The sequence below is a fragment of the Dendrobium catenatum genome, unplaced genomic scaffold, assembly GCF_001605985.2.
Source record: "Dendrobium catenatum unplaced genomic scaffold, ASM160598v2 fragScaff_scaffold_621, whole genome shotgun sequence".
NCBI lineage: Eukaryota > Viridiplantae > Streptophyta > Magnoliopsida > Asparagales > Orchidaceae > Dendrobium > Dendrobium catenatum.
The window spans coordinates 5,955,193-5,968,619 of record NW_021319083.1 but is presented as its reverse complement, the minus strand read 5'-3'; the positions used below and the strand labels follow the sequence as shown (position 1 = coordinate 5,968,619).

At 35.3% G+C, this 13,427-nt stretch overlaps 2 protein-coding genes across 3 annotated transcripts; one reads left to right on the top strand and one right to left on the bottom strand.

Annotated features, from left to right (window-relative positions):
• Positions 1 to 3,448: 3,448 nt before the first annotated feature.
• On the bottom strand, positions 3,449 to 7,383 carry LOC110092198 (50S ribosomal protein 5, chloroplastic). The gene is made up of 2 exons (XM_020816639.2): positions 7,161 to 7,383; positions 3,449 to 3,973 (listed from the first exon to the last, which is right to left on the bottom strand). Exons 1-2 carry the CDS (start codon positions 7,336 to 7,338, stop codon positions 3,627 to 3,629), a joined length of 525 nt encoding a protein of 174 aa, XP_020672298.1. The 5' UTR covers positions 7,339 to 7,383; the 3' UTR covers positions 3,449 to 3,626.
• A 626-nt stretch (positions 7,384 to 8,009) lies between these two features.
• On the top strand, positions 8,010 to 13,059 carry LOC110092205 (pentatricopeptide repeat-containing protein At4g21065). Of its 2 annotated transcripts, XM_020816645.2 has the most exons (5): positions 8,010 to 9,702; positions 9,804 to 10,000; positions 12,136 to 12,355; positions 12,467 to 12,628; positions 12,804 to 13,059. In XM_020816645.2, exon 1 carries the CDS (start codon positions 8,093 to 8,095, stop codon positions 9,650 to 9,652), a length of 1,560 nt encoding a protein of 519 aa, XP_020672304.1. In that variant the 5' UTR covers positions 8,010 to 8,092; the 3' UTR covers positions 9,653 to 9,702; positions 9,804 to 10,000; positions 12,136 to 12,355; positions 12,467 to 12,628; positions 12,804 to 13,059. The 2 variants fall into 2 exon arrangements, with proteins under 2 accessions (XP_020672304.1, XP_028550953.1); XM_028695120.1 differs by lacking the exon at positions 9,804 to 10,000 and having other exon boundaries at positions 8,010 to 9,803.
• The last annotated feature ends 368 nt before the right edge of the window (positions 13,060 to 13,427 follow it).

Sequence of the window (13,427 nt, the reverse complement as noted above, 5' to 3'; positions counted from 1 at the left end):
CAAATAACTTTAAAGCATTTTTTTTTTCAGCCAATCAAATAGCCCCTAAGTGTCTTGACGACTTGGAACTCATTCAATCTTTTATAATTTTTTGCTCATTGCTCTACAAAATTTATTATGAGAATGATTGATCTCTTATCGCTACAAAGAAAGAGTGGTTGTCATTTTTTGCTAACTTAACACAACACTCAAATAATTGATATTTTAATATCACTACTTCTTTGACTATATTTACTCTCTTATGTTAATCTTTGACATTAAAGTGCATTACCTCAATAAACTTTGTATTCACACTATCCAAAATAGTGCCCATATCTTCATCCAAATGCTACTATAAAACTTAAAAGAAAGAAGCATATTAGTCTAGAATAATTTTCAATAAAATGAGAAGGAAGAAGGCTTACTAGCCCAAAAATTAGAAAAAAAAAAAACTCACAAAAATCGAATAGGCATAAATTTGCGACGAAAAAGATACTAATAAAGAACATTCGGGGAGAATAGGCAATGCAAAAGTCTGAAGGAAACATCAAATTAAAAGTAGAAAAAGCTTTCCAAAATCGATCAAGATCTATAAAAATAGATTGTCATTTTGGTTGTTGACATTTGTTATTAATCCTCCTTTCCTCAATCTCTTTACCATACTTGACATTGAAACAATGTGATATTTGTGATATTTTACAACAATGCCATATTTTACAAAAACCAACCTCTTTTCAAAAGAAAATAAAAACTTCAAAGTAGATGACCTCCTAAACTCATTTCATAACTATATTCTAATAAGACAATCAACTTATTTTTAGAAAAAACATGGAGTTTCTAATTAGGGATTTCAAATCTTAATCAATTGGTCGAAGTTGAGTTTTTTTTTCATAATAATTTTTAATTTCTTTTAAAAGAATTTTTGAAAATCCGTTCATAGTGTATATATATATATAGTTTTAAAACAAGGGAGGCAATGTATTTTAAATGTATTTCAAAATTCCTTAGCCTGTCTTTTAAAGAATTTTTTACTCGAAAAAATACACCAAAGACACCTATTATTTTTATACGCATGCAATTATATCAAAGAGGAATAACTTGTTTCGCAATCTCGATGGAAGATCCTTGTTGATGTTTAAGGAGTTAACGCGCCTTAAAATCACAATCATTTTTATCTTCCATGTTTTAAGGACATGAATTGTCTTGTCTATAGTCTTATAAATCTATATGTTTAAAATAAGAGAAATTAATGGGATTGTAATTTTTTTTAATCCAATTAACATGAATTTTGATGCAAGTTTTAGATCTTGAAGCACTTATGAATTGAACTAACTTTTGTAAATTATTTCAAGAACCAAATAGACTTTGAATTCTACAAATCTATATTCAAAATGGTTGTATTGTTAACCATGTTTGATCCATGAATTGCATATCAAATTGGCCCAATTCAAGCTAATTTTGAGGGCAACCTCCTCACCACCTCATCATATATCACATTGTTCAACTATTTAGATATGGACTTCTTAGAGTTCTTGCAATCTCAACAAGCCTTTGATTCACAAGTCATTTGCAATTTTGGAGTGCTTTTGAAGATGAGAATGTTTTGACACAAATAATACTATATTTTCTTTATTTTCAGACAACCCTAAATTTGATCTTTACAAATTCTCAAATTTATCTAGCCTTTGAAATTTTGATCTATCAACTCTTTTGAATTCGTAACTTCGAGATCTTCAAAATGATATTGATGAAGGGTCTGCCCCAAACAGGACCACAAATGATGCTGATAAGCTTCTCCTTCTACTAATATATAAACACAGGGCATAACCAAAGTTGTATGAACAATAATGAAATACAAAAGATGCTACAGCTCTATACTTTTCTTCACTCAGTTCTTTATGATTCTATCTTCTCTACAGACCCCCTAATGGTTCTCTTGTGCTAGCCCTACCCATGTAGGTCCATCAAGGTAGTTGAAGTGCAAGATCTTCAATCACCTTCCCAATCAACCACTTATGAGATGAAAAGACCTATGTTATTTGATGTTAATACAAAATTGATAGATTCTAATAAAAATTTATTGAAATTTTAATTTTTGTATTAGAAAGCTACTTTAAGAAGCAGTAAAAAACCAGCCTCAAACAAAACCTAAGACAATAAATTCCTCTCGTTTTATCACCATAATATTCTAGCGCGCATATATGTATATAAGAAAACACGAGTATATATCCAGCGAGTTTCAAATTTTAAATATAATTATGAGCTCTACAAGCCACCGGCTTTGCATGAACCTGCTCAGCAAACTTTTTCATCTACCAATTTCAATAATGCTTAGAACACTTCATTTCAACTTACATGTTTAAGGTTTCATTTCCAGTGCTGAGAAGCCACAAATATCCCTTTTACACTTCTATAGTAATTTAATTGACCTCTGTACACATAACAGATTATATCTCATTTGCCTATAACTTATTATGTTAATTCACAATAAATGTGTGTATCTAAAGTTCTTCAAATGGACTTCTAAAATTTCTTGTTAAATCAGTCATTCAATAACAACTTCTCAATCTACTTTACAGAAAGAAGCAGTTTTTCATGCATTGTAAGAGGAAATTCCAAAAGAAAACTCATTCAGAAGTTGCAAGAATAGAACTCTTATTTCTTCATTAGAGCAGAAACAACTTTTAAAAAATAGCCTATCAGACCAAAAAGATATTCAAGTAGAACAACATATGCAATTTTTTAAAAAAATGTAGACTAAAAAGATAGTTAAAGCTACTGCATGGGAAGTCACGGTGTAGCAGTACGGTGCGATCACCCCTAAGCAGTTGTGAGCATTCAAGCGCTCACATTCAATTACATTATATGCAGCTCATCTTAGCATGTTCATTGAGAGCTTAGACTGTCAACCAAGAGACCTCGAGTTCATGGCTTCTACATATAGTATATCTAAGTTTAGATTTAATTCCCTCAAACTACAAGAAAAATATTTCTGGAAACCAGCTCATTGCATTCATAAAGGATTTGATGAGCAGCACAGTTCACAAAGGACGATTTGTTAATATTGTGTTATTTCCTAAACTAAAACTGCACAAATATTAGAGAGATGGATAGATAAATCCACAAGTCATGAAAAAACTATATAAATATTGTATTTTTCATGTTTCTGCAAAAGTCAAATTATCAAAGCACTTTTAAAAATATTAGAAACGGAGGCCTTTAAACATACACATGTTGGGTGCCTTATTGTGTACATAATAATGCCTGTTTGTCCTCACTCTCTATTTCTTCTCATCAACTGTTATATGAGACGTTAAATCTATGTTTCACAAATCTTTTTTGTACAATTTGTGCTTCTGTTCATGTTAAGATTAAATTTGAAGTCAAATAAAGAGAAAGAAAGAGATAACAACATAGGACAAAAATAATAATAATGGTATCTAATTAATGCTGGCAACTGAAAAAAAAATGATATGAAGAAGCAATTCCTTATTTCTAGAAAAGAAATTTGGCTAATTCATTCAGTCAATTACATAAAATTGAGCACAACAAAAATAGTATTTATAAAACAAGAAGCAAAACCATTACAGTAAATGTAAAACCAAAGAGACGTGGAGCCAAACCTGCAGAGTTAACCAGACAACCAGCTACACATTTTTATTCTTCTTCATCTTTGATGGAGGCCATCTACCCTTCTTTCTCATTCTTCGCTTTCGAACAAGACGTTTCCTTCGTAATCTGATCTTCTTTGCAAGCTTCATCCTCAACTTCTGCTCAAGCAACATTTGTTTTTTTGATTCCAAGGGAAGGCTTTCCACTGATACAGGCTTGTCTGATCCTTCCAAGGGTGGCAATTCTGATCCACTTGCATTAGTCTCCAGAGAAGCATGAACTACTATAAATGTTCTTTTAGGAACTCCATAAAAACCAGGAACTCTAATTCCACGAGAGGACACTTTTTGCAAGGTGGAGTATTTCCTCCATAATTTCATTTCTGGGAATAAAAAATATGAAAGTCAAATTATCAAATGAAACTCCAAATTTATTTATAGGAAAACCCATTGGAACAATGAAGTTACAGAACGGGCAAAATGACCAGAAAGGACAAGTTAGCTGGGAGATTGAAAGCTGACCAATATGAAATCAAACTGATTCATGCCTAACTATTTTCAATCTTATTATGAAAGAAATTCTGAAAAGTGCCATTAGAAATGAATGATAAAAACCAGATGATGTTTCCATTGCTGGAATGCAAGACAGAAAGCAGTAGTAAAAAACAACCAGCAAAAAAGCAAGGCAGCATGCAGCAGTCAGTAATTAGAAGCTTAAGCAAATTGAACAACAAAAGACAAGTTAAATTTACAGTAGCAACAAGGGCATTAGCAACAAGCGGCAGCCAATGGCAGCAATGCAGTGGTGAAGCATAACACGGGTTAGCAACGGCATGGAGAATTACAAACCTTCAGCTTGCTGCTATAGTGGACACACCGAAGCCTGCAACTTGCTGCAGGACAGGGAAAACAAAGTCGGTTCATGGGATTTTAGAGAGGAAAAGGGGAAGGAAAAGAAATTAGAGCAAGAATTCTCTGATTAATTTCTTATGAATTTCAAGACTATAAATAAGCAATTACAGCAGATCTTTAATATAATCAACTTATCCAAACAAAATAAAAAATTAAATTTATGCTTATCCTGCTATAATCTGAGATTTGAAACAATATTCTGTTATGAAGGCTTGATCTCCCTCATTTGAAGTTTGACTAATGATCTGATTTAGCCTATGGATTTTTGTAACATCCTATACATTCTTAATGGTGTAATATGAGAATTACCATCCTTGGCAACTATGGAGAAATCAGATATTTAAATTTCAATGAAAACGATTGATTTAATATTTTTACAATCTGATGGCAAAATCATGATTATAAGTAAACTGATGGATCACCTAATAGATCTTATGGCCAAATCATGGGTCCTCACTTAGGAGAATTTCATACATATGAAATCAAAACTTCATGTGCAGTAAGGCTTACTTCTAGCTTATTATACCACGTCCTTGTCTTTAACAACTGACCTTATAGAATGTTTCTACGATATTTCAGAAACTTCTTTTGAGAACTTCTTAATTCATGTAGCTTGGATGGCATTTCGCCTTTAGGTCCCTCCTACAAATGTCCAAAGTCATACCTCAAGTGTGCTACTTGGTTTGACATATTTCTATGGTAATATTTTGTCTTTCAAACATGTCAAATTTGATGAAGCATTAATTTCTTCTCATCATGCTTGCATTGGCACGATGGCAACTCTTCATGCTCCTTTTACAGTAATGAAGTCTTCTCCAGTTTTGCTATTTCTTTGTCCATTGTTCTTTTATAAGACAGGATTTTCTTCCTTTTGGATGTCTTCGGATGGCTGAAGGTACATCATTTTGTATTTGCATGAGGTTGTACGTGACCTTAGCCACTCCTAGAATGCCTTCCCTAGCTAATGTTGATGACTAACTTAATGTACATTGGCAGATTTGGCAATGATTTGTTGGTGATAGTCCATTGTGATGCTCCTCAATCAGCTTATACATCTGAATGTCACCTTCTTTGTCCAGTGTAGAGACAGCATGACTTCACTTTACCTCTTCAACAGGGCGGGCCAACATCAACAGGAATTTCTGACCTGCATTGATGAGTCCACCAGCTTACATTGTTATTACTGCATCTGCCATTGGCGTGCAACAGTCTTTTCTCAGTAAAATGGTATTTCAGTTGTAAATTGTCACTGATAAGGTTGTCAATGTTGAATCAAATTTCAAAAGGCCCATAGAACTTACTAGAGCAATTGATTTTGTAATTGGGAGAGCCATCACTAATCTTCCTTACTTTTTTTTTGGGAGAAAAAGAACTTTCTTCGGATAGATATTGAGCCTTCTCCTTCTATCTTCATTCTCGTGCTTTATGGCCATGGATCATGCGTTTCTGCTTGAAATCGATGATTTGGAACAAGTGAAATTCATTTGCAATTAAGAAAATAAGTTATGAGGTGTATTTTTCCACAGCTTGTTCTGCCTCATAATTTATTTGTAAAGTGATTGCCTAATGTTAAAATTTTGTGATGTATTCCTACATGGATTCCCCTCGCTACTGCCTCAAACTATGCTACTTCCACCAATATTCTACATTACTCCATTGGGAAGAATTCTCAATATATAAGCTTCTTGAACAACCCCAAAGTCACCACTTAACAGTCATTCGATGCATCTCTGAGACAAAAGTGCCTCTCCTTTGTCTTTATATCTTCCCTTTGTTTGTATCATGCATAAAGGATTGATGCTCTGATACAAACTTAAGCTGCAGTCAACCTCTTAACAATGTGATGAAATTTCACAATAAGAGGCTAGAATGGAGAGAAGAAGGTTTTAGGAAATTTTCAAGATTTTTTTGTTTATCTATCGATCAAATAAAGATACCTTGAGCATTATTTCACATTGTAAATTGATTTACCCTCTCAAATCTTTTTCATTCTTGATGAAAACAGCAAGAATACTCTCTGTATTGAACTCCTGGTTGGATTACAGCAACTCCCCTTCATCTTAACTCAAATATACAAAATCATGTTGTGAGAATTTTATATATTTTCTTCAGTTTTATGTTTAGAGCTTTCAATTATGTGATTATGTCTACTGATGCATCCAAAAGATTAATAAATATCTAGCTATCATAGTTGGTTGTATGATATGTTCGAACATGAATGTGTCTTGAGTTTTGAGATTGAATGAAAGGTACATACCCTAAATATCACATGGTTTTTTCGACTCAAAATAACTCCAATCTCATTCAGAATTCGACTTGATCAAAATCAACAAAACTCATTAGCATAGCTTTTGTCGGTAATTTCTCTTTCTTTCTTTCAAATAGAACCACCTCGAATTCAAAATTTGGCTTATCCCAATTTAAACAAGTAGAAGAAAAAAAAGTTCGTAACAGCCGCCATGCCCATAGAATAAGTTCGCAACAGGGAAATCACATAAAACACAAAAAGCAAAAAACAAAAAAAAAAAACAAAAAACAAAAAAAAAAACTTCAATCAATGTGCTTCACAAGAGAACCATGCCAAAACAAGCAGATCATCTGCTATCATCGAGAATCACAGAAAGAATGGAGCTCAAAACGGTTAAAGTGAGTGACTACCGAAGAAAGAGGGCGCCATTGGGAGAATGGGAGGACTTCTTATCCCCGTAGTTGTGTTTGCTTGAGTGAGAACGAAGAGGGAGGAGATTGGAGCCAGCGAAACTGCCATGGTTGCGGCAGCTGCTTCTGATTCTTCCTTTTTTAAGAATTGATAGATCGAGAGGGTGCGCAGGGACATTATCCGATATCGACTTGCATGGTTTAGAGATGGTCATTTGGACCGGGTTCAAACCGGTGCCGTCCAATAATCATTTAAAAAAAGGGATATATATAGATCGAGTGGATATATATAATATCTAAAATTCTAATATTAAATATCTATCATTCATAAAATAATTATGAGTGTATTAAATAAAGTATTTAAATTTAAAGAAATTTATATACATATCATTTTATTTTTAAGTTTATTTACATATATATTATATAATACTTAAAATTTTAATATTACATTCTTACATCTTATATACAACTTTAATATCAAATATATCACTCATATATTTTATTCCGCTCACATCATCATATAAACTTTAGTATTTAAATTTATATACGAATATTTATTCTATGAATGGTAAGTATATAATATTAAATTTTAGATATTAGATATATAAATAATATAAAATAAAATGATATTTATGTAAATCTCTAATTAAAAAATAATCATTACATATAAAAAAATTGTGATATCAATGTAAATGCACAATCTAAAGCTGTGAATGGTAAGTATATAATATTAAATTTTAGATATTAGATATATAAATAATATAAAATAAAATGATATTTATGTAAATCTCCAATTAAAAAATAATCATTACATATAAAAATGTTGTGATATCAATGTAAATGCACAATCTAAAGCTGCGCATAATGGCTTCAACAATTCGTAGTATTTGCAAAGCATAAATGGATCACCAAGCAGGCCTTTTTCGTTCAGAATGATTGCATTCACGTTTTTGAATCCTAAAACCGCCATTAGCACCATTGTCCTCAGAAAGGTCTCACCTTTATCTCTTCTCCGTGCTGTGAGCCATTACTCGTGCCTCGGAGCAACAGCCACCAGAGAAGAACAAGACACTGTCGCGCTCCCGAGCTTCGACTTGCGAGAACAAGTCCTCGTCTCCCTGTTTCATCCATGCTCCACTATGCGCGAGCTCTCCCAAATCCACGCTCTCATCATAAGATCCGGCTTTGCTCAGCATGTCTTCGTCGTCGGCCGCCTTATCTCCTTCTGCGCCGTCTCCGAATTGGGCTCAATGAAGTACGGCAATGGTGTCTTTGAAGAACTAAACTTGCCAGATGCATTTATTTACAACACCATGATCCGAGGCTTCGTGAGAACGGGAAGCGACGAAGAGGCTTTGACCTGCTTCAAGAGGATGAGGAAGGATGGGAAAGCAGCGGATAACTTCACCTTCTCCTTCCTCCTGAAGCTATGCGGTAAGTTATCAATGGTCGAGCTAGGGAAACAGGTGCATTGCTCTCTTCTTAAGGATGGATACGAGGTTCATACCTTCGTGCGGAACACCCTTATTCATATGTACGCAATGTTCAGACATTTGGCAGCTGCACGCCACCTATTTGATGAAATGCCTGTTAAGGATTTGGTCTCCTGGAACGCTCTTATTGATGGACTAGTCCATTGTATGCAGTATAAAGAAGCATTAAGACTGTTTGTGAAAATGCAGGAAAGTCGCATTGTTCCGGATGCAGCCACATTTGTCGTGGTTCTTTCTGCCTGTGCAGAGTTTGGTGAGCTGAGTTTTGGTCAGCGAATTCATTCCAAAATCAGTACCTGTGTGCTGGATGAGTTCATCTCTGTATCAAATTCTTTGATTGATATGTATTCAAAGTGTGGGGCTATTGACTTGGCGATCCTGGTTTTCCAAGGGATGAAAGAGAGGAACACAGTGTCATGGAATTCGATGATTCTAGGACTAGCAATGCATGGCCGTGCACGTGATGCTTTGCATCTATTTGAAGAAATGCGGCTAAGAGAGGTTGATGAGCCCAATGGCATTACCTTTCTTGGTGTTCTTTGTGCTTGCAGCCATGGAGGTTTGGTTGAAGAAGGAAAAAGATACTTCCATTGCATGAAAAGGGATTATGGAATTGACCCTGCTGTGCAGCACTATGGATGCATGGTAGATCTTCTTGGGAGAACTGGGCTGTTAGGAGAGGCCTATGAGCTCATAAGAAGCATGCCCAGTGGGGGGAATGCTGTGATGTGGAGAACATTGTTGGGGGCTTGCCGAGTTCATGGGGACCTTGAGATGGGGGAGAGTGTAAGGAAGCATCTTATAGAATTGGAGCCTGACCATAGCAGTGATTTTGTACTACTTTCACATATGTATGCAATGGTTGGAAGATGGAATGATGTGCTTAATGTTAGAGAGGATATGTTAGGGGTGGGAGTTCAGAAGCCGCAACCAGGAAACAGCTTTATTGATTCCTTTCCTTGTGCCGAGATGTTGACCCCTACACATGGTATACCATAGAAATAAAGGCACAGATTTTATTTCCAGCGATTTGGAAACATACTGAAGAAGTAAGGGCATCTCCAATCAAAAATATCATTTTTCACTCCAAAATACATTGAAACTAATGTTCGTAGATTGAAACTAATGTAAGGGCATCTCTTTTGTGAAGGTAACGGTCTTTCTCTTCTTTCGCACTTTTCTTCGGCAAATTCGGTAGAGACAAAAAAATAACGGAGATGAACAGTGCAACGCCAATATTGGCGTCACATTATTCACCTGCAACCAAATAGCGGAAATTTAACCGTTCGGCTGAAGCTCGCGAGCAACGCTATTCATACGTTTGGAGTTCGGTTGGAGAAGGCCTAAGTGCTTTATTTCACATCATGTTTTGATTTGCATTATCATGTTTATAAATTCGGACATAATTTATTTTAGCAATTTGTATATTCTGAAGGTTCATGTAATGCTGTGACCACTGCACCCTACTAAAGGTCAGGGTTAAATTGCTGGATTAGTTCTAGAATAGGGAGAGATCATTTCGCCTGGGTAAAGGTCGATTTGCTCGGACCTCTTCCCTAACCTGCTGTTGATACATTGGCATCGCCCGAATGAGAGGCGAATCTCCACCGTCAGCCGCTGCACGTCGGCCGCCACGTCGTCAATTCTCCGCTTGACGCGTTCTTGATCAGCCCAAAGCATCTCAAGAGTTCGAACTTCCTCTGTCGCCGGCTCCTTGCCCTTGTCCGCCATTTCTCTCCAGGTGATGGCTCTGATACCAACTGACGCCTTCTACAGGATCTGTGTACCTGGAACAGAAAAATACAAGTAATGGCAAGCGAAAAACCAGGATTCGGATAAGAATACCTCTGTATTCTGGTTTGTATTACTGTTGTAATAAGGAAGAAGACAACTGAGCTCCTTTCTCTCCTTTTCCTCTATGTATAAACACCTTTTTCTAAATACTATATTTGTAAAAAGTAATAAAAAAGGCTATAACTAACAGCTAAATAGAAAATAGTAAATAGAGTAGTGGGAGACTAGGTGGTTCGTTAGGGGGATAACGTGTGTCGCCAGAACAAATAACTATCCTGCATTGCATCAAGATCATTAGATGAATAGCTAGTTTAGGGTTCACCAACCAGATTGCTATATCAACTTGAACATGCATATTAAGAGGGGGAAAAAAAGAATTTTATAGGATGATTTTGGATGATTCTATTTCGGAATTTTCTCTTAAGAGTAATTAATTAGATAACTTAAAAGAAAGAGGTGGTAATTTGGCATTTGCATGAGATGGTCAACAATGGATTGAGAAATTAGTTTGGGAGTGGTATCATATTGATGGGAACAAAGAGCAAAAGTTAGATTTTCACGAATATGCAAGGTCTTGTGGATCCGTGAAATAGTAATTATTGCTTTAAAGGAGATGGAGTGGTAACACCAAAGGTCTAGAGTGTTGAGAAAAGCATGATTAGGAAAAACCTTTTCGTTGAAATGTAGAAATGTGGATGAAGTAAATGGCTCATATTTTTGTTTAATCCCGCTTGCAGAGGAAGAAAATCAAACCCTAAAATGGGATCTCATTAGAAACTAGAAATGACCAAAATACTCTTAGGAGTTGTTTGGTTGAAGAAAAGTGAATGCATTGCATTTCTAATGCATGGGGTTTGAACTTTTGGGTATTTGGTTGGATGAAAAGCAAATCCAAGTTAAAGTAAATGCAGTGTATTTAATTCTAGTTCATTTTTTTAGGTAAAGCTTTCTCGCCAAATTTGGACGAGAATGCTTTACACATCTCGCTCCTTACTTGGCCACCGCCTACGGCCACCGTCTCCATCGTCCATCACCCGTGATTGGCCACCCACCTCTGCCCAACGTTGTCGTTCACCTCCCACCACCCCAGGCATCGGCCGCCGACGGCCGCCACCTTGCAACTTTACATTGTATTCACTTTCCTTCAAAAAAAAAAAAAAAAGTAAAATCATGTGTTTCTTTTACACCATCCAAACAGTTCTAAAGTATTCTTTTTATACTGCATTCTTTTTACATTACATTCTCTTTACACTTTATTCTTTTTTCAGGCAACCAAATAGACCTTACTAAATCTTAAAAACTACATATATATTATATTAAACGTCTAGCTAAATGAATTATATTTGAACAAGTTTTAATTGATAGACAGATGAACATCCTAAGAAGGTACTAATTGAACTATGAACAAACCTATGACTGAACATATATAAAAAATCTTGAATCATATACTTAAACTTCATGCTCTTAAAAATTATTCAAATTTGTTTAATTTTAAATTGAATGAGTTTGAATATGTATCAATCAAGCAGAATTTCAAGTTTTTCACGAAGCCATTGGTTTGTTTGACCTACGACTAATGTTTTTTTGACTTTATGTTTAAATGAGTTAATCTTTCATACTTCGATATGTACATATATGTTATATGTCCTTTTTCTAAGATGTTACTTTCTATTGCCGTTCTTTTGTAGGAATGAACGGTGATGAAGTAATAATGAAGCTGGTTTTGTAGCTGGGATATGGCTGGTGATCTTATTCACTGTTCCTTATATGCTTGGGCATGGACATTCAAAGAAATCCCCTGATTTCTCAGCCAGTTAGGCTTGGCCAAATGCGTTGGAGGAGCTGTTTCAATTGAACCTGGTGTGGCGTTGTTACTGTTCTGTTCTACCTGATGTGTACCTTTAATCGGTAAACATAATAAGGCCATCCTCATCACCTAATAGATGTGTTTTTACTCATTAATGAAGACATTCCTTCAGCACATTGGCTAGCTAGTAATGTTCTATATTTATTATGCAGTGTTACTCGGGAATTACCATCACTATGGAAGTTTCAATCTAGTATATGGTGCAATGGAAATTAAGCCCTCGTTGCAGGATTCATTCTTGCACTTGGATTCATTGTTTCACCGGGCAATGCTCGAAGAACACACAACAGGCTCTTTCGTTTGTGGAATTCTGGGTAATTCTTAAGCCTGAGAATTATTAATCTTGTATATGTTTTGGATGTTTGAGGTGTGATTATCTTTTATAAAGCACCTGTTGTCTTTCTTATTTTATTTTATTTATTATATTTTCAGTCATTTAATTAAATTTGCATGATATTATTAAAAAAAAAACTTCATGATTTCATGCAGCAAGTGGAAGCAGTCTTGGATGTAATGGTTCTTACTCATACTAGGCAATTCTAGTGGTGGAAATTGGTACCAGAAAAAAAAAAAACAAGAAATGGATGGGCAGAGAACATCAGGGACTGCTTTAAATAAATTTGCGGGAGAGGTGCAGTTTAATTTACCCTAAGGGCTCATTTGGTTGTAGTTAGAGAACTTGTTTTAGAAATTTATTTCATTCATTCATTTATGTGACAATAAAATCATTATATTTGGGGGAGTTTTTAGGATATTTTTAAAATTTGAAATTAGTGTAGATTTCTAATTACATACAATTAAATGATGTATTTCATAAGTTTCACCATTTTCAATACAGGTTTTCTAACTTAAAGCATTCAAACAAGCCTTAATAGAGATAATGCTGGTACATGGTACAAGTGAAGGCTGATACTAGGGGTGTCAAAATGGGTCGACGGGTCGGGTTTGGCTCCAATCCGAATTGACCTGGATTCAAACGGGTTTGACACTAATCTGACCTGGTTTTGCAAACGGGTCAGGATTGTCAACCCGGGCTCGACCCGTGCGGGTTGTCTGGTTGATCAAACTCGACTCGCGAGGGTGTAGCAATCATGCGCTCGCGGCATAGGCGCA